The 22,228-nt window shown below is 37.1% G+C and overlaps 1 protein-coding gene across 6 annotated transcripts in view; it reads right to left on the reverse strand.

Moving 5' to 3' along the window:
* Nucleotides 1-22,228, reverse strand: part of DNM3 (dynamin 3) — a 571,744-nt gene that overhangs the window by 468,365 nt on the left and 81,151 nt on the right. For all 6 annotated transcript variants that reach the window (XM_060133190.1, XM_060133198.1, XM_060133181.1 and 3 more), the window contains exon 2: nt 13,255-13,328. In XM_060133190.1, coding sequence (XP_059989173.1) covers nt 13,255-13,328 — 74 coding nt within the window. The remainder of the gene's footprint in view (nt 1-13,254; nt 13,329-22,228) is intronic.

A 22,228-nucleotide genomic window follows, 5' to 3' on the forward strand; every position in this document is an offset into this window, starting at 1 on the left:
GACATGTCATTTAACCAGTAAACAGTAAGATCAGGTGTTGAAAAGAAGGAAACCAGTGGTATGCTGGTAAATGTTTAATAGCTGGCACCATAGGGAGGAAAAGTCCTGATTTGTAGCATTTGACCATTTCTGTACTGTAAATATTCCCACCATGACCAACTTCAAGCTACCACCATGATGTCACTGATTACAGAGATGGGAAGACAGGTGCACAGCCTGATCGTGGGAGCTGGCGTAACCCAGTTTCAGCACGGCACTGGAGGAAACCCCCAGGCACTGAAAACTGTCTTCTTGTGTTATGAAGACCTTCTCCCTACTTCCTTGCTCTTGACACTGCAGTCCTCACCCAACACCTTACCAACACTTTGTCCAAGTCTTGTCCTTCCAAGCCATACCTACAGAAATACCTCTCTCCGAAACCAAACTACCACGATATCACTTAAAACTGTTAATAAAATAGAGGTGGTGATTTTGCTCACCTTTCTCACCACACTGAGTGATTTCTTGGAATGCCCTCTGTGATAATTACTAAATGTCCTAAAACAAATTATGCAGAATAAGGCATAGCACCTATAATTAATTTTTGACTTGGTTTAGCAACTAATAAAACAGCAGGTGGAGACAAACAGTTAAATATTACTATATGGGCATTATGTTGGAAATTAGATGCTAATTGTGAATTAACCAATTTCTATATTTATTATTCATATATTTATGCTCCTTTACATTAAAAATACCCTATAAAAATATAAAGTGTGCCCTGAAAATATAAATCAAGCAGTTCAAGTTTCTTATTTTAAAAATGCAATATTAACAGTGTCAGGAAGATACTAATAACAATCCCCACTCCTACCAACAGTGTAGCCTTGGACAAATAGATTAACCTTGCTGGGGCTCTTTTTCTAAAATGGGAATCATGATATGTATCTCAGAAGTTTCTTGTAAAGATTAAATAAAAGTATCTTCAGGGACTTTCCTAGTGGCACAGTGGTTAAGAATCCACCTGCCAATGCAAGTGACACGGGTTCGAGCCCTGGTCCGGGAAGATCCCACATGCCATGGAGCAACTAAGCCCGTGCACCACAACTACTGAGCCTGCGCTCTAGAGCCCGCGAGCCACAACTACTGAGTCTGCATGCCACAACTACTGAAGCCTGTGCACCTAGAGCCTGTGCTCCACAACAAGAGAAGCCACCGCAATGAGAAATCTGCTCACCACAACTAGAGAAAGCCCGCACACGGCAATAAAGACCCAATGCAGCCAAACATAAATAAAAAAAATTAAAGAAACATAATAATAATAATTTTTTTTAAAAATTATCTTCAAAGTGCATAGTGCTGGTACATAATTAATGCTCAAAAGAATAGCAGCAAATTATTATTATAGTTTTCTCCATAGTCACTGTCCTGGGGTAGCAATCCTTTTATAAAAGTTTCTAGAGTTATGGCAGGAAAATCTCTGCATTAGAACACTAAGCATCTACATCATTTTGAATATTCCCCATGTGCATGACACCCAGGCCTCAGGACCCAGTGCAACCACAGCCTCAAGTCTAACCTTGCCCAGGCTCTTACTACCCATAGCTGCTGAAGTCCTGAGGTGAAGGCATAACCCTTTGTAATAAGCCAGGCTAGAAGCCCTCCTTAATTGGAAACAGAAACCAAAATGCATTTTTAAGAGTATCCAAAGCTAATAGAAGAAAGTCAAAAGACAGAGAGAGTGTTGCTCAATTTATTTCATGCTGACTAGTATAGCTTTTACTTGATAACTCTATAACACCAACAAGATAGATGAGTATAGAAAAAAATGTAAATAACCTAAATAAATTAGTGAAATTTAACAGTACAGTAAAAGAATAAGGTACTGTAATCAAGTATACCTTGGGAATGCAAGGACGCTTAAATAAGAAATCTATAAAGGTAAGGGTGAACATATCTGAGTTTTTTAAAAGATAATCTCAATAACTGCCTAAATGCATTCAATAAGATTATATACCTATTTATTTATTAGATTTTAAGATCTTTTAAAAATTAGGAATAAAATAGTTCCTTACCAGGAAAAACAAATAGCATATACATAATTTAACACAAGAGGCATTTTCATCAAAGGAGCACAACATGGTTCTGGAAGCCTTGATCAATGTAATAGGGCATTAAAGAGAAATGAAAGACATACTAATGGAAATAAAAAGATAATCATTATCAGCAAATACTTTGTCTCCTACTTCTCCTAGAGAAAATAAAGTCATCAAACAAGGAATCCACTACAAGTACAGACTTATCTGCAGTTTCCCCCATATTTTCCACTTTCCATTTGGTTGCAACAAAAGAGGTATCCCTTCACCCTCTTCATGAGAAAAGAAATTATCCTACCACTTTTCAATCTCTGAATCACTCTATCATTTCTTTCTCTTACATTCAATGACACCTACTTTAAGGCTCTAATCCTCCTATCATGTTCTCTTTTGAGGTCCCTAGCCCACAAGACCCTACCCAATGAGCTTTTTCCCTGTTTCAGCAACATCGTCTCTCTTTACCCCATTTCCTACTCCCCTTCCTCACTCAATCCACCTCCAGACCTACTGGTCTCCCTGTTAAACTTCAAACAAATAAGCAGCTCCCACCTTAGAATCATCTAACGTCCCTATGCCTATACAAATATCATCACAGCTTGAATGTCCACTTTCTTCATCCCCTAACCTTCTGTGTGTTTGTTTTGCTGTTTTTTACACTTCCTGTTGGTTTCTCCACAAGAATAAAAGCTCCATGATGACAGGGATATTTGCCTGGTACACAGGAATCACTCAATAAACACTGGTTGAATGAATGCATCTATCAAAAGAAAGTAGTATTTATGGAACTTATCCCAGTTAGGATATGAAGGCACAAGTAAATTGCATGAACAGTGACATATATCCCCCCCTTGCTTCTTTTTGCCATTTTGTTAGCCGTCCATCAACCCAAGCCTATAGTCATACCCCAGACTTCCCTGTGAACAGTGTGCCTTTAGGGTAAAAAAAAAAGGAGGGGGGCAATTCTTAGCTGGTATCAATTAGAGTAGAGTACTGAAATGCAAAAGCCCCATTTTGAGGTTCCTGAAGGATTGTCGGGATAGTAAGTTTTCCCTGAGGCGAGAATTTCTAGTCCACTTCACATGAAGAGAGAGGAGAGGCATGAGGTATGATCCTCACTGATTAATGGGAAGTAGTGAAAGAACGGTCAGGAGCTTAGAAGGGACAAGATTGGGAGACTGTTGACAAAAGGGTATATGGAAGAAACATGTGATGTTCCTTCTCAAAGGAGTTCAATGTGTAAGAACATCTTTCCCATGTCAGTACTCAACAAAAAGCCCCCACTGCAACAGAGCTTATTAATATTCTGGTCAATAATTCTCTTCTCTAAGCCATCCCAATATTTGCATAAGTATTTGTTGAATAAATTAAGAAATGCAAACAAAATTACCATATAACTAAAATACCCAAGAGAATCAATTAAAAATATTTTAATCTGTCAAACACAGACTAAGATGGTTAATTTAAAAATTAAAAATAGCAGCTTTTACATAGATCAGCAATTAGGAGTCAGAAAATATAATGAAAAAAATATTCAAACTACAAGAACAAAAATAAATATGAACACCCTAAATAGAAATGTATGGACTCTGTACAAAGACCATCAAGAATTTTACCAAAGTAAAAGAAACCGTGAGCAAAGGAAAGAACATAGCATGGTCTCTGTATTGGAAAAAAAATAATAATAATACTTTAAAAATATTGATTATTCTCTAATGAATCTATTGAAGTTAAAATAATTCTAGTGGCAAGGGTTTTGCCTTTACAAAATTATTCTAAACTTTGACACAAATAGAAAAGAACCCCTAAATAAAAATAAATTATGGGAATAGAAAACTATCAACAATGCATCCATACATGTGTAGATTTGAGAATCTGGCATTTTAGTCCTTCACATAAGAGCCTTCCATGAGCTTTTTCCTGTTACCCTGTTTTTATTGTGGATTTACCTCGAGGAGAAACGTGCCGCTTTTTTCTTCTTATCTGAAGATGCTGAGAGAAGATAATTTATAAGATGGACTCATTCTCTTCCTGAACCACACACCTGTGACAATTACTGTAATGGACAGGACCTTATGTGTATATGTGTATGATAACTGGAGCTTTGCTCTCTCAATCTGTTGTGCACAAAGCAGTCAGGGGAAAAAAAACACAAAAAACAAAGTCCTGAGAGGACCTTCAAAATGGAGTAGGAGTAAGACATGGAGATCACCTACCTCCAGAAAAATACATAAAAGATACGTCAACGTGTGGAACAACTCCTAAAGAACACCTACTGAATGCTAGCAGAAGACCTCAGACCTCCCAAAAGCTGTGTGGCTGACAGGGTTTTGGTGCCCCAGCTGGGTGTCAGGCCTGAGCCTCTGAGGTGGGGAAGCCGAGTTCAGGATATTGGACCACCAGAGACCTCCCAGTCCTACGTAATATCAATTGGAGAGAGCTCTCCCAGAGATCTCCATCTCAACGCAAAGACCCAGCTCCACTCAACGACCAGAAAGCTCCAGTGCTGGACACCCCATGCCAAACAACTAGAAAAACAGGAACACAGCCCCACCCTAGCAGAGAGGCTGGCTAAAATCATAATAAGTTAACAGACACCCTAAAACACAGCACTGGAGATGATCCGGCCCACAAGAAAGATAAGATCCACCAGAACACAGACACCAGTCCACTCCACCAGGAAGCCTACACAACCCACTGAACCAACCTTACCCACTGGCGGCACACACCAAAAACAATGGGAACTACGAACATGCGCCTGTACAAAGGAGACACCAAACAGAGTAAGTTAAGCAAAATGAGAAGAAAGAGAAATACACAAGTGGGTAAAAACCCACCAGAACAAACAAATGAAGAGGAAATAGGCAGTCTACCTGAAAAAGAATTCAAAGTAATGATAGTAAAGATGATCCAAAATCTTGGAAATAGAAAGGAAAAATTACAAGAACCATTTAACAAGGACCTAGAAGAAATAAAGGGCAAATAAACAATGATGAATAACACAATAAAAGAAATTAAAAATTCTCTAGAAGGAATCAATAGCAGAATAACTGAGGCAGAAGAATGGATAAGTGACCTGGAAGATAAAATAGTGGAAATAACTCCTGCAGAGCAGAATAAAGAAAAAAGAATGAAAAGAATTGAGGACAGTCTCAGAGACTTCTGGGACAACATTAAATGCACCAACATTTGAATCCTAGGGGTCCCAGAAGAAGAAGAGAAAAAGAAAGGGACTGAGAAAATATTTGAAGCGATTATAGTTGAAAACTTCCCTAATATGGGAAAGGAAATAGTTAATCAAGTCCAAGAGGCACAGAGAGTCCCATAGAGGATAAATCCAAGGAGATTTACATGCCAAGATACATATTAATCAAACTATCAAAAATTAAACACAAAGGAAAAATATTAAAACCACCAAGGGAAAAGCAACAAATAACATACAAGGGAATCCCCATAAGGATAACAGCTGATTTCTCAGCAGAAACTCTGCAAGCCAGAAGGGAGTTGCAAGACATATTTAAAGTGATGAAAGGGAAAAACCTACAACCAAGATTACTCTAACCAGCAAGGATCTCATTCAAATTCAACAGAGAAATTAAAACCTTTACAGATGAGCAAAAGCTAAACCAGCTTTGCAAAAAATGCTACAGGAACTTCTCTAGGCAGCAAAAACAAAGGAAGTAAAAGACCTACAATAACAAACCCAAAACAATTAAGAAAATGCTAATAGGTACATACATATTGATAACTACCTTAAATGTAAATGGATTAAAGGCTCCAACCAAATGACATGGACTGGCTGACTGGATACAAAAACAAGACTCATATATATGCTGTCTACAAGAGACCCACTTCAGACCTAGGGACACATACAGACTGAAAGTAAGGGGATGGAAAAAGATGTTCCATGCAAATGGAAATCAAAAGAAAGCTGGAGTAGCAATTCTCATCTCAGACAAAATAGACTTTAAAATAAAGACTATTACAAGAGACAAAAAAGGACACTACATAATGATCAAGGGATGAATCCAAGAAGATATAACAACTGTAAATATTTATGCACCCAACATAGAAGAACCTCAATACCTAAGGCAAATGCTAACAGCCATAAAAGGGGAAATCAACAGTAACACCCCACTTTCACCAATGGACAGATCATCCAAACAGAAAATTAATAAGGAAACACAAGCTTTAAATGACACATTAAACAAGATGGACTTAGTTGATATTGATAGGACATGCCATCCAAAAACAAGAGAATACACATTCTTCTCAAGTGCTCATGGAACATTCTCCAGGATAGACCATATCTTAGGTCACAAATCAAGCCATGGTAAATTTAAGAAAACTGAAATCATATCAAGTATCTTTTTCAACCACAACGCTATGAGACTAGATATCAACTACAGGAAAAAATCTGTAAAAAATACAAACACATGGATGCTAAACAATATGCTACTAAGTAACCAAGAGATCAGTGAAGAAATCAAAGAGGAAATCAAAAAATACCTAGAAACAAATGACAATGAAAACAAGATGACCCAAAACCTATGGGATGTAGCAAAAGCAGTTCTAAGAGGTAGTTTATAGTAATAAAATCCTACCTCAAGAAACAAAAAAATCTCAAACAAACAACCTAGCCTGACACTTAAAGCAATTAGAGAAAGAAGAACAAAAAAAAAAACCCCAAAGTTAGCAGAATGAAAACAATCATAAAGATCACATCAGAAATAAATGAAAAAGAAATGAAGGAAACAATGCAAATATAAATAAAACTAAGGGTTGGTTCTTTGAGAAGATAAACAAAATTGATACACCATTAGCCAGACTCATCAAGAATAAAAGGGAGAAGAATCAAATTAACAGAATTTGAAATGAAAAGAAGTAACAACTGACACTGCAGAAATAAAAAGGATCATGAGAGATTACTACAAGCAACTATAGGCCAATAAAATGGACAATCTGGAAGAAATGGACAAATTCTTAGAAAAGCACAAACTTCCAACACTGAACCAGGAAGAAATAGAAAATATAAACAGACCAATCACAAGCACTGAAATTAAAACTGTGATTTAAAATCTTCCAACAAACAAAAGCCCAGGACCAGAGGGCTTTATAGGTGAATTCTATCAAACATTTAGAGAAGAGCAAACACTTATCCTTCTCAAACTCTTCCAAAATATAGCAGAGGGAGGATCACCCCTGAGATCATTCTACGAGGCCACCATCACCCTGATACCACAACCAGACAAAGATGTTACAAAAAAAGAAAACTCCAGGCCAATATCACTGAGAAACAGAGATGCAAAATTCCTCAACAAAATACTAGGAAACAGAATCCAACATCACATTAAAAGGATCATACACCATGATCAAGTGGGGTTTATCCCGGGAATGCAAAGATTCTTCAATATACGCAAATCATCAATGTGATACACCATATTAACAAATTGAAGGATAAAAACCATATGATCATCTCAATAGATGCAGAAAAAGCTCTTGACAAAATTCAATGCCAATTTATGATAAAAATCCTCCAGAAAGTAGGGATAGAGGAAACTTACCTCAACATAATAAAGGCCATATATGACAAACCCACAGCCAACATGGATCTCAATGGTGGAAAAGTGAAACCATTTTCCCTAAGATCAGGAAGAAGACAAGGTTGCCCATCTCACCACTATTATTCAACATGGTTTTGGAACTTTTAGCCTCAGCAATCAGAGAAGAAAAAGAAATAAAAGGAATCCAAATCAGAAAGGAAGAAGTAAAATTGTCACTGTTTCCAGATGACATGATACTACACATAGAGCATCCTAAAGATGCTACCAGAAAACTACTAGAGCTAATCAGTGAATTTGGTAAAGTAGCAGGATACAAAATTAATGCACAGAAATCTCTTGCATTCCTATACACTAATGATGAAAAATCTGAAAGAGAAATTAAGGAAACACTCCCATTTACCACTGAAACAAAAAGAATATAATACCTAGGAATAAACCTACCTAAGGAGACAAAAGTCCTGTATGCAGAAAACTATAAGACACTGAAGAAAGAAATTAAAGACAATACAAACAGATGGAGAGATATACCATGTTCTTGGATTGGAAGAATCAACATTGTGAAAATGACTATACTACCCAAAGCAATCTACAGATTCAATGCAATCCCTATCAAGCTACCAATGGCATTTTTCACAGAACTAGAACAAAAAACTTCACAATTTGTAAGGAAACACAAAAGACCCCAAATAGCTAAAGCAATCTTGGCTCCCTGGCTTCAGACTATACTATAAAGCTACAGTAATCAAGTTAGTATGGTACTGGCACAAAAACAAAAGTATAGATCAGTGGAACAGGGTAGAAAGCCCAGAGATAAACCCACTCACACATGGTCACTTTATCTTTGATAAAGGAGGCAAAAATATACAATGGAGAAAAGTCAGCCTCTTCAATACATGGTGCTGGGAAAACTGGACAGCTACATGTAAAAGAATGAAATTAGAACACTCCCTAACACCATATGCAAAAATAAACTCAAAATGGATTAAAGACCTAAATGTAAGGCCAGACACTATCAAACTCTTAGAGGAAAACATAGGCAGAACACTCTATGATGTACATCACAGCAAGATCCTTTTTGATCCACCTCCTAGAGAAATGGAAATAAAAACAAAAATAAACAAATGGGAGCTTCCCTGGTGGCGCAGTGGTTGGGGGTCTACCTGCCAATGCAGGGGACGTGGGTTCGTGCCCCGGTCTGGGAGTATCTCACGTGCCGCGGAGCAGCTGGGCCTGTGAGCCATGGCCGCTGAGCCTGCACGTCCAGGTCCTGTGCCCCACAGCGGGAGAGGACACAACGGTGGGAGGCCCACATACCGCAAAAATTAAATAAATAAAATAAAAAATAAACAAATGGGACCTAATGAAACTTCAAAGCTTTTGCACAGCAAAGGAAACCATAAACAAGACCAAAAGACAACCCTCGGAATGGGAGAATATTTGCAAACGAAGCAACTGACAAAGGATTAATCTCCAAAACATACAAGCAGCTCATGCAGCTCAATTATCAAAAAATAACAACCTAATCCAAAAATGGGCAGAAAACCTAAATAGACATTTCTCCAAAGAAGATATACAGATTGCCAACAAACACATGAAAGGATGCTCAACATCTCTAATCATTAGAGAAATGCAAATCAAAACTATAATGAGGTAACACTTCACACCACTCAGAATGGCCATCATCAAAAAGTCTATAAACAAAAAATCCCGGAGAGGGTGTGGAGAAAAGGGAACCCTATTGCACTGTTGGTGTGAATGTAAATTGATCCAGCCACTATGGAAAACAGTATGGATGTTCTTTAAAAAACTAAGAATAGAAGTACTGTACTACCCAGCAATCCCACTACTGGGCATATACCCTGAGAAAACCATAATTCAAAAAGAGTCATGTACCACAATGTTCACTGCAGCACTATGTACAATAGCCAGACCATGGAAGTACCCTAAGTGCCCATTGACAGATGAATGGATAAAGAAGATGTGGCCCATATATTCAATGGAATATTACTCAGTCATAAAAAGAAATGAAATTGAGTTATTTGTAGTGAGGTGGATGGACCTAGAGTCTGTCATACAGAGTGAAGTAAGTCAGAGAGAGAAAAACAAATACCGTATACTAACAACTATATGTGGAATCTGAAACAAAACAAAAAAAAGGGTTCTGAAGAACGTAGCTGCAGGACAGGAGTAAAGAAACAGACGTAGAGTATGGACTTGAGGACACAGGTAAAGGGAAGGGTAAGCCGGGACGACGTGAGAAAGTGGCATGGACATATATACACTACCAAATTTAAAACAGATAGCTAGTGGGAAGCAGCCACATAGCACAGGGAGATCACCTCTGTGCCTTGTGACCACCTAGAGGGGTGGGATAGGGCGGTGAGAGTGAGACGCAAGAGGGAGGAGATATGGGGATATGTGTATACATACAGCTGATTCACTTTGTTATACAGCAGAAACTAACACAACATTGTAAAGCAATTTTACTCCAATAATTATTTTTTAAAAAAAAGCTCCCAAACTGGGAATGCCTAAAATGTAGAAGAAGCCTGTATCAGTTTTACACAAATAAAATTTTGTTATTCAAACTCTTCAAATTAATAAAAATAATAAAAATTATAAATAAATAAATAGATAATGCGGGGAGGACTATAGCCCTGATAGATAGATATTAAAGCAAATTATAAACCTGTTATAAGTAAAACACTGTAGGGACTTCCCTGGCAGTCCAGTGGTTAAGACTTTGTACTTCCACTGCAGGAGGTGCGAGTCAGGGAACTAAGACCCCATATGCTGCATGGCACAACACTATAGTGTTGGCACATTAAAACAAAAAAGATATTCAGAAATAGATTGCAGTAAGAGTGGAATATAAGATAAAGGAGACTGGGGCAAGAATTATTTCTTCATACATGAAAATAAATTTCTGAACTAAATGCTAAAAAATTTTAAAAGTATGGAAAGGAAAAAATTATGCTAAATATTTACTTTTTGTTAAATGTATATGTATAGATTTTATAACCAAAAAGAGTAAACCTTCTATACATTAAAAATGATATAACCAGGCTATAAATCACCAGAAGGGCAGAGACTTTGTCCTAGTCACTGCTATATCTCCAGAGCTTCAAATAGTATCTGGTACATTGTAGATTTGTAAGCAATTTACTTTTTTCAAATGACATCATTCAAGTCCATTCCTTTGGATCAAACTTCTATTTTTTTACATTAAGAAATGGTTTAAAATGTCTACAATTTCTACCCAAAAAGTGAGCTGAATTGTGATAAGGATTGCATTGACTCTATCAATCAATTTGGGAAGTACTGCCATCTTACATTAAGTCTTCCAATCAGTGAATATGGGATGTTTTTCAAATTATCTAAATAATAGTTTGTAGTTTTCATAGTATAAGTTTTGCTCTTCTTGTTAAATTTATTCCTAAGTAGTGTATTCTTTATGATGCTATTGTAAATAGAATTGTTTTCTTACTGCAAGTTTTTGATCGTGCGCATTGCAAGTGTATAAAATTACAATTGAGTTTTGTATCTTTATCTGGTATCCTGTAACCTTGTGGAGCTCATTTATTAGTTCTAATAGTTGTTTAGTGACTTCCTTAGGAACTTTTATGTACTTGATCATATCATCTGCAAATAGAGATAATTTTACTCTATCCTCTCCAATACGGATGTCTTTTATTTTTTTTCTTTTGCCCAACTGCGCTGGCTAGAACCTCTAGTACAACACTGAATAGAAGTGACAACAGTGGACATTCTTGTCTTATTCCCAATATTAGAGGGAAAGCATTCTGTCTTTCACCATTAAGTATGATGTTAGCTGTGACTTTTTCATACATGTCCTTTATTAAGTTGAGGAAGTGCCTTCTATTCCTAGTTTGCTAAGTGTTTCATGATGGAGTATGGGATTTTCTTAAATGCTCATTTTAAGTCTATTGAGACAATCCCGTGATTTTTGTTTTCATTCTGTTGATATGATACATTACTTGATTTTCAGATATTAAATCAATCTTGCATTCCTAGGATAAAACAAACTGATTCTCAAATTCACATAGAATTTTAAAGGACTCAGGATAGCCAAAACAACCTTGAAAAGGAAGAACAAAGTAGAAAAACTCATACTTTTGAATTTCAAAACTAAGTACAAAGCAAAGGTAATTAAAAGAGTATGGTACAGGCACAAATACAGAGATATAGAATAACTGAATAGACTTGGGAGTCCAGAAATAAACCCATATATCTATGGCCAATTTATTTTCAATGAAGGTGCCAAAAAACATACAGTGGAGAAAGAATAGTCTTTTCTAAAAATGGTGCTGGGACAATTGGATATACACATGCAAAAAATGAAGTTGAACTCTTACTTTGTACCACTTATAAAAATTAACTCAAAATGGATCAAAGGTCTAAATGTAAAATCAAAACTGTAAAATTATTATAAGAAAACATAAGGGTAAACCTCCATGACCTTGTTTTTGCAAATTATGAGGCATGAACTTTACAAGTGCTTCAATCTTAAGCATTCAAAGAAATTATTAGGAAAAGTAGTAAAATCCTCAAAAAGCAATAGGCAAAGATTAAAAAAAACCAGCCAATTCACAAAAGAAGAAATACAAATACCAAATAAACGCACACAAAAAATTCCACACCACCAGTTATTGAGAAACAAAAATGAAAACAAAGCTCATTTGCCTATCAAATTACCATGGTGTTAAGGAGAGGGCCAAAAACAGCACATTAGATATAGATCCAGATATGGATATAAACATAGATATAGATACACATACACTATACATATTGATAAATGGAATATTGCCTGCCATATCAGTAAACAAAGGATGTCACAGTTATCAGTGATTGCAGCCACCACGGAGGGTAAGCTGGTGAGCCCTGAGGAAACTCAGGATGTGAAAACACAAAGATACTGACCTCAGACAGCTGAGGTACATATCAAAGAAATGATTTCATTGAGCCTAGACTCTTGCATCTTCCCAGTCTCAGAAAAGTGATAAATTCCTTGAGATATCTAGTTTTCTTTTATTAACAGTAATCTTTTGTTCCTACTACCTGCCCTTTGTTGCAAAACTCCTATATATCCTAGCTCCCCCGTTGCCTCCTCAGAGCAGGTCTCTCAGGGTTACTTGAGATGCTGCCTCCCGGGCTTTAAACCCTAAAAATTCCCACTGAATAAAACACAACTCTCAACTTTTAGGTTGCACTTTTTTTTTTTCAGTTGACAATATGCATACAGGTGTTAGATGGATGTTAAATTACTTTTAAAAAATTCCCAGACACACACACACACACACACACACACACACACACACACACACACACAGGAAGGAAGTATACCAAAGGGGTATTAGTGGTTATGCCACACTGTAAAATTATAAATATATTACAATGAGAAATGAGACTTTCCATTTAATGTAATAAAGGGAATTTAAAAAGCAATGAAGAAGAGGGCATTTTGGAGAGAAATATAGGCAGCTACCCATAGCAGAGTGATCACAAAAACGTTTCTGTTGCTACAACCCAACAGCCAGGAATGGAGACAACAGGTACCATAGGATACACTCATCGTGGCAAACATCCTCATTCATTACCTGCTTTGGAAGTAACAAGCTGCAGCACAAGAGGCCTTCTCGTTACAATGCCTGACCCTCGAGGGAGAAAGTCCCTAAAAAAAAAAGAAGGAATAGATTAAGGCATATTAAGGAATTCTGATCACCTATAAATTTACAAATCAAGTTCCACAGAAATTCTAATTCTCAACCTTTCAATGCATCACATATCTAAAGAATGCTAGACCCACCTTATAAAAGAGACGTTTTCAAAATAAAAAAGGGGGTGGGGGTGGGGAAGGGCCCTTATAATGAATATTAACCCACGTGCATTATCATAATGACCTCACTGGAATATGTAATTCATTCATTTAGCTGGAATTAATAAAAGTTTGCATTAAACTACTGTGTATTGTCAATTCATTTTTATTTTCAGAGAACAAGGATTTACAAAAATATTTGCTGTGGAAGTTAATCCTTAAACTCTTTGGTAATTAAAAAATTCATCACTCCGTCCAGCTTCAAGATGAATATTAACACCATGAAATACTGACCATTATAAGAGGTAATAAAGGCACATTAGATTGTATCTTCTAAATACCTAAATTTTTTCTCCAATAAAAGGTCATACACAAAATGTGGGATTAAGCGGAGATAAATATTGCATATGTAGAAATTAACAGCAGAAAAAATACTGCAATTTGATTTTTGTTTTTTCTCATTCCCGATAGGAGCTTATAAAAAAGGAGATTTTTCAAATAAATATTGTGTTTAAAATGGCATGTTAATATACACTAAACCAATAAAACTGCAAAGAAAGTATTTTATAATTACATCTATAATGCCACATAAATCAGTACTGATTCTGCAATTTCAAAGAGAATTCATAAACATACCTATAACACTATTTTTAAAGACATTTAGAATGACTCACAACTTTTAGAAGATCATTATTTTAAAAATCACAGAATTCCATTCAAAATAAATTTCTGACTCAATGGCAATGTTTCCCAAAAAGTGGTTCCAGGACCACCAGAAAGTGTTATAACCACAGACACCCAGGATCCATTCTGAACCTACAGATTCAAAATGTTTGGGGAAAGATGTGGCATCTATACTCTTAACAAACTCCAGGGGATTCTGATGTTCACCATGGTTTTTTTATTGAGTCCAAGCTCGCTCTGCATGCCGCACAACAGGCTAGTGAATAGGAGATGAGGTGTTGAGGCAAGGAACAGCAACTTTATTCAGAAATCCTGCAGACAAAGAAGATGGCGGACTAGTGTCTCTGAAAAACTATCTTATCAGGGTCTGGATGCCAGTTTCTTTTATAGAATCAGAGAGGGGGAGGTGATGAGGAAGTAAAGTAAAATGGCCATAAGTTTTGCAAATATCACCTGGAATGGCCAGCCTCCAGGAGGGGATGTGTTAATTTCTTCTTTCTTGCAGCCATCCACAGGTGGACAGGGTCAGGATGTACAAAGGCACTTTGGTTTAACATTCAGGCAGAGGGGCAAGGTTACCTGAGGGAGGCCGTTATGTATGATTATAATAACAAAAACAACAAAAAGCGGGCTTCCCTGGTGGCACAGTGGTTGAGAGTCCCCCTGATAATTCAGGGGACACGGGTTCGTGCCCCGGTATGGGAAGTTCCCACATGCTGTGGAGTGTCCAGGCCGGTGAGCCACGGCCGCTGAGCCTGTGCGTCCAGAGCCTGTGCGCCGCAACGGGAGAGGCCACAACAGTGAGAGGCCCACGTACCGCAAAAAAACAACAACAACAAAAAAAAAACGAAAAGCAAAGGTTAAAGTCAAAGAAACAGATCAAACATGGAGTCCAATTTAGCTCTTCCCTGTTACAGTTTGAGAACCACTGGCCTCAAGTTAGGAAATGTTACTTAACGATTTAGTGGGTAATAATGGCATGGGATATACTATGAGTTTTGTAGGAAAATTGACAGAACACAGCTTCAACACAGATGGCATTTCAGTAAACAACAGCTTATACAATTGGTAATGGTCAGTGAGAATGCTGCAAAATCCAAGGCTTTAGCTCCACTAATACTTTGGAAATAGAGAGTTACAGAGATAAAATTAAGCAAAATTTCCCCTAGTTACAACTAATTTATTTTGCAAGTGCTAGTGTAAATTCTGACAGCCTCTTAGCTAAGTTAATGACTTTACTCCTTGACTCCAAGGGCTAAGTTTCATTTGGAATGTCACTATATGTAACTAAAATAGAGAATAGTGAAATTACAGACTTGTTTTTGCTCTTTAAAAAATGCCACCTGAATAAATAGTATGATTTACTTATCAAAAAATTCACTGATAAACTAAGAAGTGCTAGGAAGATGCTGTGGGCATGGGCCTGCACTAATTAGACACCAGGAGTATGAAATCTAATGGGAAGATAAAGACATACATACACAAAGAAAACCATTAAGAAGGGAGCAGATAAATTACACTAGAGTTCAGAAATGAGAGAGACACTCTCCTTTTAAAAACATCCAAATACATGTAATCAGATACTCTTAATATTCTTCAGGAACTGTATCAGGATATTTGTTAGTTTGGATGTTTTCAGTAATCACTTTAAAAAAAACAAGGAGAGCATCTACTCTGTGCCTAGACCTAAAAAGGAAAAGTTAATTTGAGAATCAAAATGGATAAAGGGAAAATGAAACAAAACTCCAGAGCAAAGCGCTGGAGGCCATCTGTTTGAGTTATTAGAGCCATGAATGAGGTTTTAAGATGTATAGATGCCAAAGATAAATATACATGTCTTAAATGTCTAAATAATGGCATTTAACAAATCAATAAAATATTTTCTTTAAGAAAAAGATGTAGAAAATAAAGGAGAGAAGGAAGAAGGAAGAAAGGAGGTTTAGTTACTTAATACCTTCGTGCTGGGATCTGCTTCAACTCATGCTTGTGACCATGTATTTATGATGTAGATTTAGTAACAATCATTTGAACATTATCAAAGCAAAAGAGAAGGTATCAAACATCTTAAATAACAAATAATTATCATGTGTTTGGCTAAAAAGTAAGCCGACAGACATAGCTAACACTTTTCTCTACATTTTTATTAAGCAAACAGAACTTTGCTTTAAGAGTAATAAACGTTTTCAAGTATCCCCTTCATGGCTCTCACCAGTCCTACCTCCAACACATACATTTTCACCAAAAGTCAAAAGATTTGGTAACCAAATCCTGCTATTTTGAAGTCTCTCCTGACTTCACAGGAGTATCTGAGTGCCACAAAGCACGAGAGAGAAATTTCTCTCTTCTGAAGACTGAGTGACTAATCTGGCACCCTGAAGATTCATGTCATTCTGATGACCCAGCAGCATGAAAACCATATGCCCAGCACACCCCTGCTGTGAGAGGTAAGGGGGTGAGCCCTCAAATGAAACACAGAGGACTTCTCATTGAACCACAGTTCTGCCACTGAATGGGCAAAATTCTCTAAACCTCAGTTTCTTTTTCTACTAAATTGAGATAATCCTATGAATTAAAGGAAATGCAACACATGGGAAATTTTTAAAAACCAAAGCACCACAGAAAAAAGTAGTACTATTATTATTGCTACAATACAACCACAGGGTGTTTTCCCTGATATTTTAGCATCCTCTCACGTAAAGAAAAAAAGCCTTGACAATTTTTAACATTTCATGAATGAAATTTGGAGGTGAGGAGGCTCAGATCCCACCTGAACTGTCACCTTGATATTGACCAGCTGCATTGGTTTGGAAAGCTCAGTTCCTTATTCCTGCCTCCATCAACAGGGAGCCAAGGCACTGATACAAACAATCATGAATAATTCATTAGCCATTGAGTACAACCATCCATTTGAATGTTATTATTTTCTGTGCAATAGGTGGTTGGTTCTTCTGTAGGTAGATCTTACAGAAAAATTACTTTGCTAAATTAATGCAGAAAAAAAGACTGTGCCTTTAGTATTACTGTGGATTTAAATTTGTGTGCCATTTTCCTGAAAAATGGACCTTCAAGGTAGAGCAAGAAGAGTAATCTGGAGACTAAGCAGTATTAAATTGACTCCCTTCTTTAGCCTGAATGCCTCATCTATGATTGGACTGTACAGATTTTAAGGCAGGAGTAGTGCTTCCCTCTCTATGCCACATAGCAGCTACGATTCAAATGTCTTTCTTCTCTCTCAACCCATCTCAATAAAGCATTAATCTACACCGTCTTAACCGCTAGTCTTCAGACAAAAAGTCAATGCTCTTTCATGGTTTCCTGATTCCTGAACAAAAAGGAGAGAACAGTTCCCATGCTATGGTCTAAGAACCACCTTGATAACATTTCTTATTGGCTCTTCCAGAAACTTAGTTATCAAGAAATATTATCATTGCTCAATTAGGAAATGATTGATCTTTGGAAGCCTAAAAAGAGAGCAATGGCTGTATCAACAAAGCTAAAAGGAATTTCCCCCCCTTAGCAGAAAATAAACTATGGACATGCTTTTGTTCAATATAGATGTAATGATGACTAACCAGGTGATCTGTTCAGTAAATAAATGTCTAACATCTGCTCTTGACTGAAGCGAAGAGATATAACTCATACCCTCCAATAAGTTAATGCATGTAGCTGATCCATTCAAAGCCAAATCATCTTAGTCTTGGGGAGGGGAGTGGGAAACAAAATGCAAATGACTACAGTAAGCATGACAGACTCTATGGTTAAGCTCCACACAAGTTGAAGTATCAATGCAAAGCAGGGAATAATCTATTCTGCTTGGGGGACCAGCCAGAAACAATTTCAGAGAGACATAAGATAAGGAGGCATTCCCACAGGGGATCCACAGGGAATGTGTAAAGACATGGGAGATCTACATAACACAGAACATTATGGAACTGTAAATATTAAAGAAAGGTCAGAATGAGGTGGAGAAGTCTCTGGAGAAGGAGGCAGGAGGAGACCTTAGATGCTTCACTTGTATTTTTTTCTTCCTATGAAAACAGGAGAGCACTGAAGAGTTTTCAGTGATCAGATTTACAGTTCACTGGGGGACTCTACAGAGAATGTTGAAAAGGGAAAACAAAAGACAGGGAGGCTAGTCACTAACCAGTCTAGGTCACTGAGGAAGAAGATGATAAAGGTTATTCAAGGCAGTGATAGTGAATATGGAGAGAAGACAACAGAGAGGATGAACAACTGACAGGACTTAATGATCACTTTGATGTGGAATGAAATGATATGAAGGAGTTAATAGCCACCAGGATATTTCTGGTTTGGGAAGCTGATTGAATAGTGGTGCCATTAATCAGAATAGGAAATACAGAAATATCTGGTTATAGCTGATATATATATAGTATCTACCATGTGCCAGGCATCATTCTCATTTGATCTTCATAACAACCCTATGAGGTAGATACTATTGTTATTCTCACTTCACCAATGGGAACACTGAGGCACAGAAACGCTACATAATTTTCTCAAAGTCACAAAGCTAGTGACAGATCTAGGACTCAAACCTAGAAAGTGTGACTCTAGCATCTGTGCTCTTGAGCATTAGACTATGCTACACTGTAAAAAAAAAAATGGGAGAAGATGAGGATATGTTGACCTTTAGATACCTAGAGAATATCTAGATTAAGACAACAAGTACATAGTTAGACTGAGCAACTGGAACTTAGGATAAAGGTCCTGTGCAGAGATAATAATTTGTGAGTCTTCATTGGAGCAGGTTGTTAAAGCCAAGAGAACAGATGAGTAGGAACAGAGTGGAGAAGAGTGATGAATATCACTCTGATGAGTGATGAATATGGAGAAAATATCAATACTTAATGAGCACCTGAAAGAAGTAGAACTAACGAAGAGATTGAGAAAGAGTCCCCAGAGCAATAAGTTAAATACCAGAAGTCAGAGGTATCCCAAAGTCACACTAGCCTCTTAGACATCTCCACTTAGATGTCTCAAAACTATTCTCTACAATTCAACTCATTATCATCTATCCAACATGTTTCTCCTCCTTTATTCTCAATCACAATCCACATCATCAGCATCCATACATGTCAGCCAAACCAAGTACATGGAAATCATCCATCCACCATCATCCTCTGTCTTCATGCTCCAAAATGGCCACCAAGTCCTGCTGATTCTACCTTAATATCGCTTAAATGCATCCTCTCTTCTCTATTTCAATCCCTGTTCCAGGTGCCTCCAACTCTCATACAGACTACCACAATAATCTCCCAATTAATTTCCCTGCATCCAATTTGAGCACCCTCCAATCCAACCTCAAGAGGAACATAAGTCCCATCACAACATTCACAGACTCTAAATCATTAAATGAATCCCCACTGTCTTTAGCATGAAATCCAAACTGTAAACAACAACAAAAAAAGTGTGCATCCTAGTGGAAGTTTCAGTGTTCACCTGTGCTCTCGGGCACGTTCCTTGGCATATTCCATGCTTCCCTCATGGGATGCGCTCTCCCCACTTCTCCATCTAGTCAACTCCTACTTAATCTTCAATACTCAGCTCCATATCACATTCTCCAAGAAAATCCCCCTGTACACCTTCTTTGAAATCCCCCTGTACACCTTCTTTGAAATCCCCCTGTACATGCCTCTACCTAAACTCTCAACACACACTTGTCATACTGGTCTATTTACACATCTGCTCCCTCATCCCTGTGTTCCTTCCAGTGCCTCCTTCAGTGCCCAGGTATTATTTTTAACACTTTCCACCTACTCTTTCAGGATGTTTTCTTATTGCCCCATATATTCAAAACATGGAAGAAAAACATTCTCATATTTGATTCTCAACAAGCAGACAACTAAGTGGCATTTTACCATGGACAGAAAGAACAGGCAAGATAACTTTTGATTTGCCAGTAATCTGCTGAGGTCATTGAAATTAATATTTTATTTATGAATGTTTAAGATCTAACAGTATTCACCAAAGTACACAATACAGAACATCAGGGAGGCAAATATTACTGAATGTCTGAAGACACAGAATAGAATTTGAAGGAAACAATATTTTTAAAAATCCAAGGGCCAATATACTTTTTAAAATCATTCCTTAAAAACAGAGACGTCTCTTCTAAAAATTATCCTCAAAATGTAATTTTATGTGTTCCAAAACAGTTCCGGTAGGATTATTATCTCACAGTCTTTCAAAATGATAACTCAATTTTAAAGAAAGAAAGGAAAAGAGGAAAAAGATGGAGAGAAATAGGAGAGAGAAACAGAGATAGGTCACTGCCAAATACTGTTTACTCCCTGCCCCAAGAAGGACTGAGGTCATGTATTCCACACACTGAACACAATGGCGCTGTTAAAATGGCTTTGTGTTTGCATGCCCTAATCTCGAGCTTTGCCAGCCATTACAATGCCACTTTAATTGCTGCAGGAAGTAATTATGCCAAAATCCACACATTTAATTGGAAGTTTTCCACCACAGTTTCCTTTTTCCCCTAAATTCTTGGCACACAATAAGAATATTAGCATTTACTGATTTGTAAAAGATCACATTTTGGGGCTATCATTTACTCTATAATTTGTGGTATTCAATAAATACCACCATCATTTTGTTTGAAAAACATAGTTGCAAATCCAAACGCAAGAAACACAGTGCTTTTATTTTTTTTTACAAACATCTAAGAAATTTCAATATTTACCTTTCATTCACAAAACTCAGAATTTCTAAGCAATATGTTTTCATTAAATATAATTAACCAATAATTAATGGTTCCCATTGCAATATTCAAAATGCAAAAGTTTCTGAGTCAGAGATCTGTAAACTGAAGGAAGAAGCCAGTTCACAGTTTACAAATACCATGTGTTCTCCCCACTAGGAAATGCTCTCAAAAATTTAATGCCTTCATATGTAATCCACTTTAATTACTTATTCACAAAGTCAGTTCAAGAATTTAAAGCACCAGATTAATGAGTCCCAGCATCAAGTAGAGGCACTTAGCTGTCATTCTATTTCAAATCACAGATTATACCTTACCCTGGGTAGCTGCCGTGCAAATGAATGACAAAGGGACAACTAAAGAGACTGTTAGTTGCCTACCCAATAACCATTTGCCCATTATTTCTTATTAACAGAATCCCAATTTTGTTGAGAATGGCAATGTGCCCAACTTAAATAGGTAAATAAATAAATAAACCTACACTTCCCAGCCTCCCTTATAAATGGGGTGTCCACACAATTATATTTTAGTCAGTAAGATATAATTAGAGGTTGCTGAGTGACATCACAGATAGTTCCTTTGAAAGGACCTAATTTAACTGATGTATACCTTTGGCCCTACCCTCTCTTTCTTCTCCCTCTCAGTTATACATGATAGCAGAGCTGCAGCAACCATCTTACATCACAAGGCAACCTTGAAGAAGAAAGCTATGCACTAAGAATGGCAGAGAAAAAAAAGACAGAGTCCAGAATAGTGATGGCATTATGAGTCACTGAACCAGCCTTGCACTGCCTAACAAAGAGAATGAGAAAGAAAAAGAGAGACAGCATGGTTTAGACATGTTTCTCAACTTTCTTATTTACTACTGTGCACATAAGAAGCCTTATTAGACATTTTCCGCATTAATTTCCTCCCATTAAATTTAATACCACAGCTGTACTATAGTATATGTACAGCATGTACATCTATGCTTTATACATAAAAAGAGTAAGATTTTTTTTGACCCCCAAGAATCAATTTTTGCCCCCTCAGGGGCAATCTCACCCCCATTGAAAATATGTACTACAGATCAAAGAAAAATAAGAGAACCCAGGGTGCTAAACATTCAGTTCTGTTGGTCACCCCTTCCTGCAGGGTTTTTAAAAGAGATGTGTGGAAAGGACAAGGTCAGACAGCCTTTGCCTCAAACCCCAATACATTCCCTTCACAACCCTGAAAACATGGGCTGGATCATATGTAACCTTCATTTGGCCAAGTTAAGAGGCAGGCCTAAAGCCTGGCTATCAAAGAAACTGAAAGGTGTCCCGTGCCCCTTTTTCCATGAATCCCATTCATGAACCTCAGACCT

This window comes from Lagenorhynchus albirostris, chromosome 2, assembly GCF_949774975.1.
Source record: "Lagenorhynchus albirostris chromosome 2, mLagAlb1.1, whole genome shotgun sequence".
Classification (NCBI taxonomy): Eukaryota; Metazoa; Chordata; class Mammalia; order Artiodactyla; family Delphinidae; genus Lagenorhynchus; species Lagenorhynchus albirostris.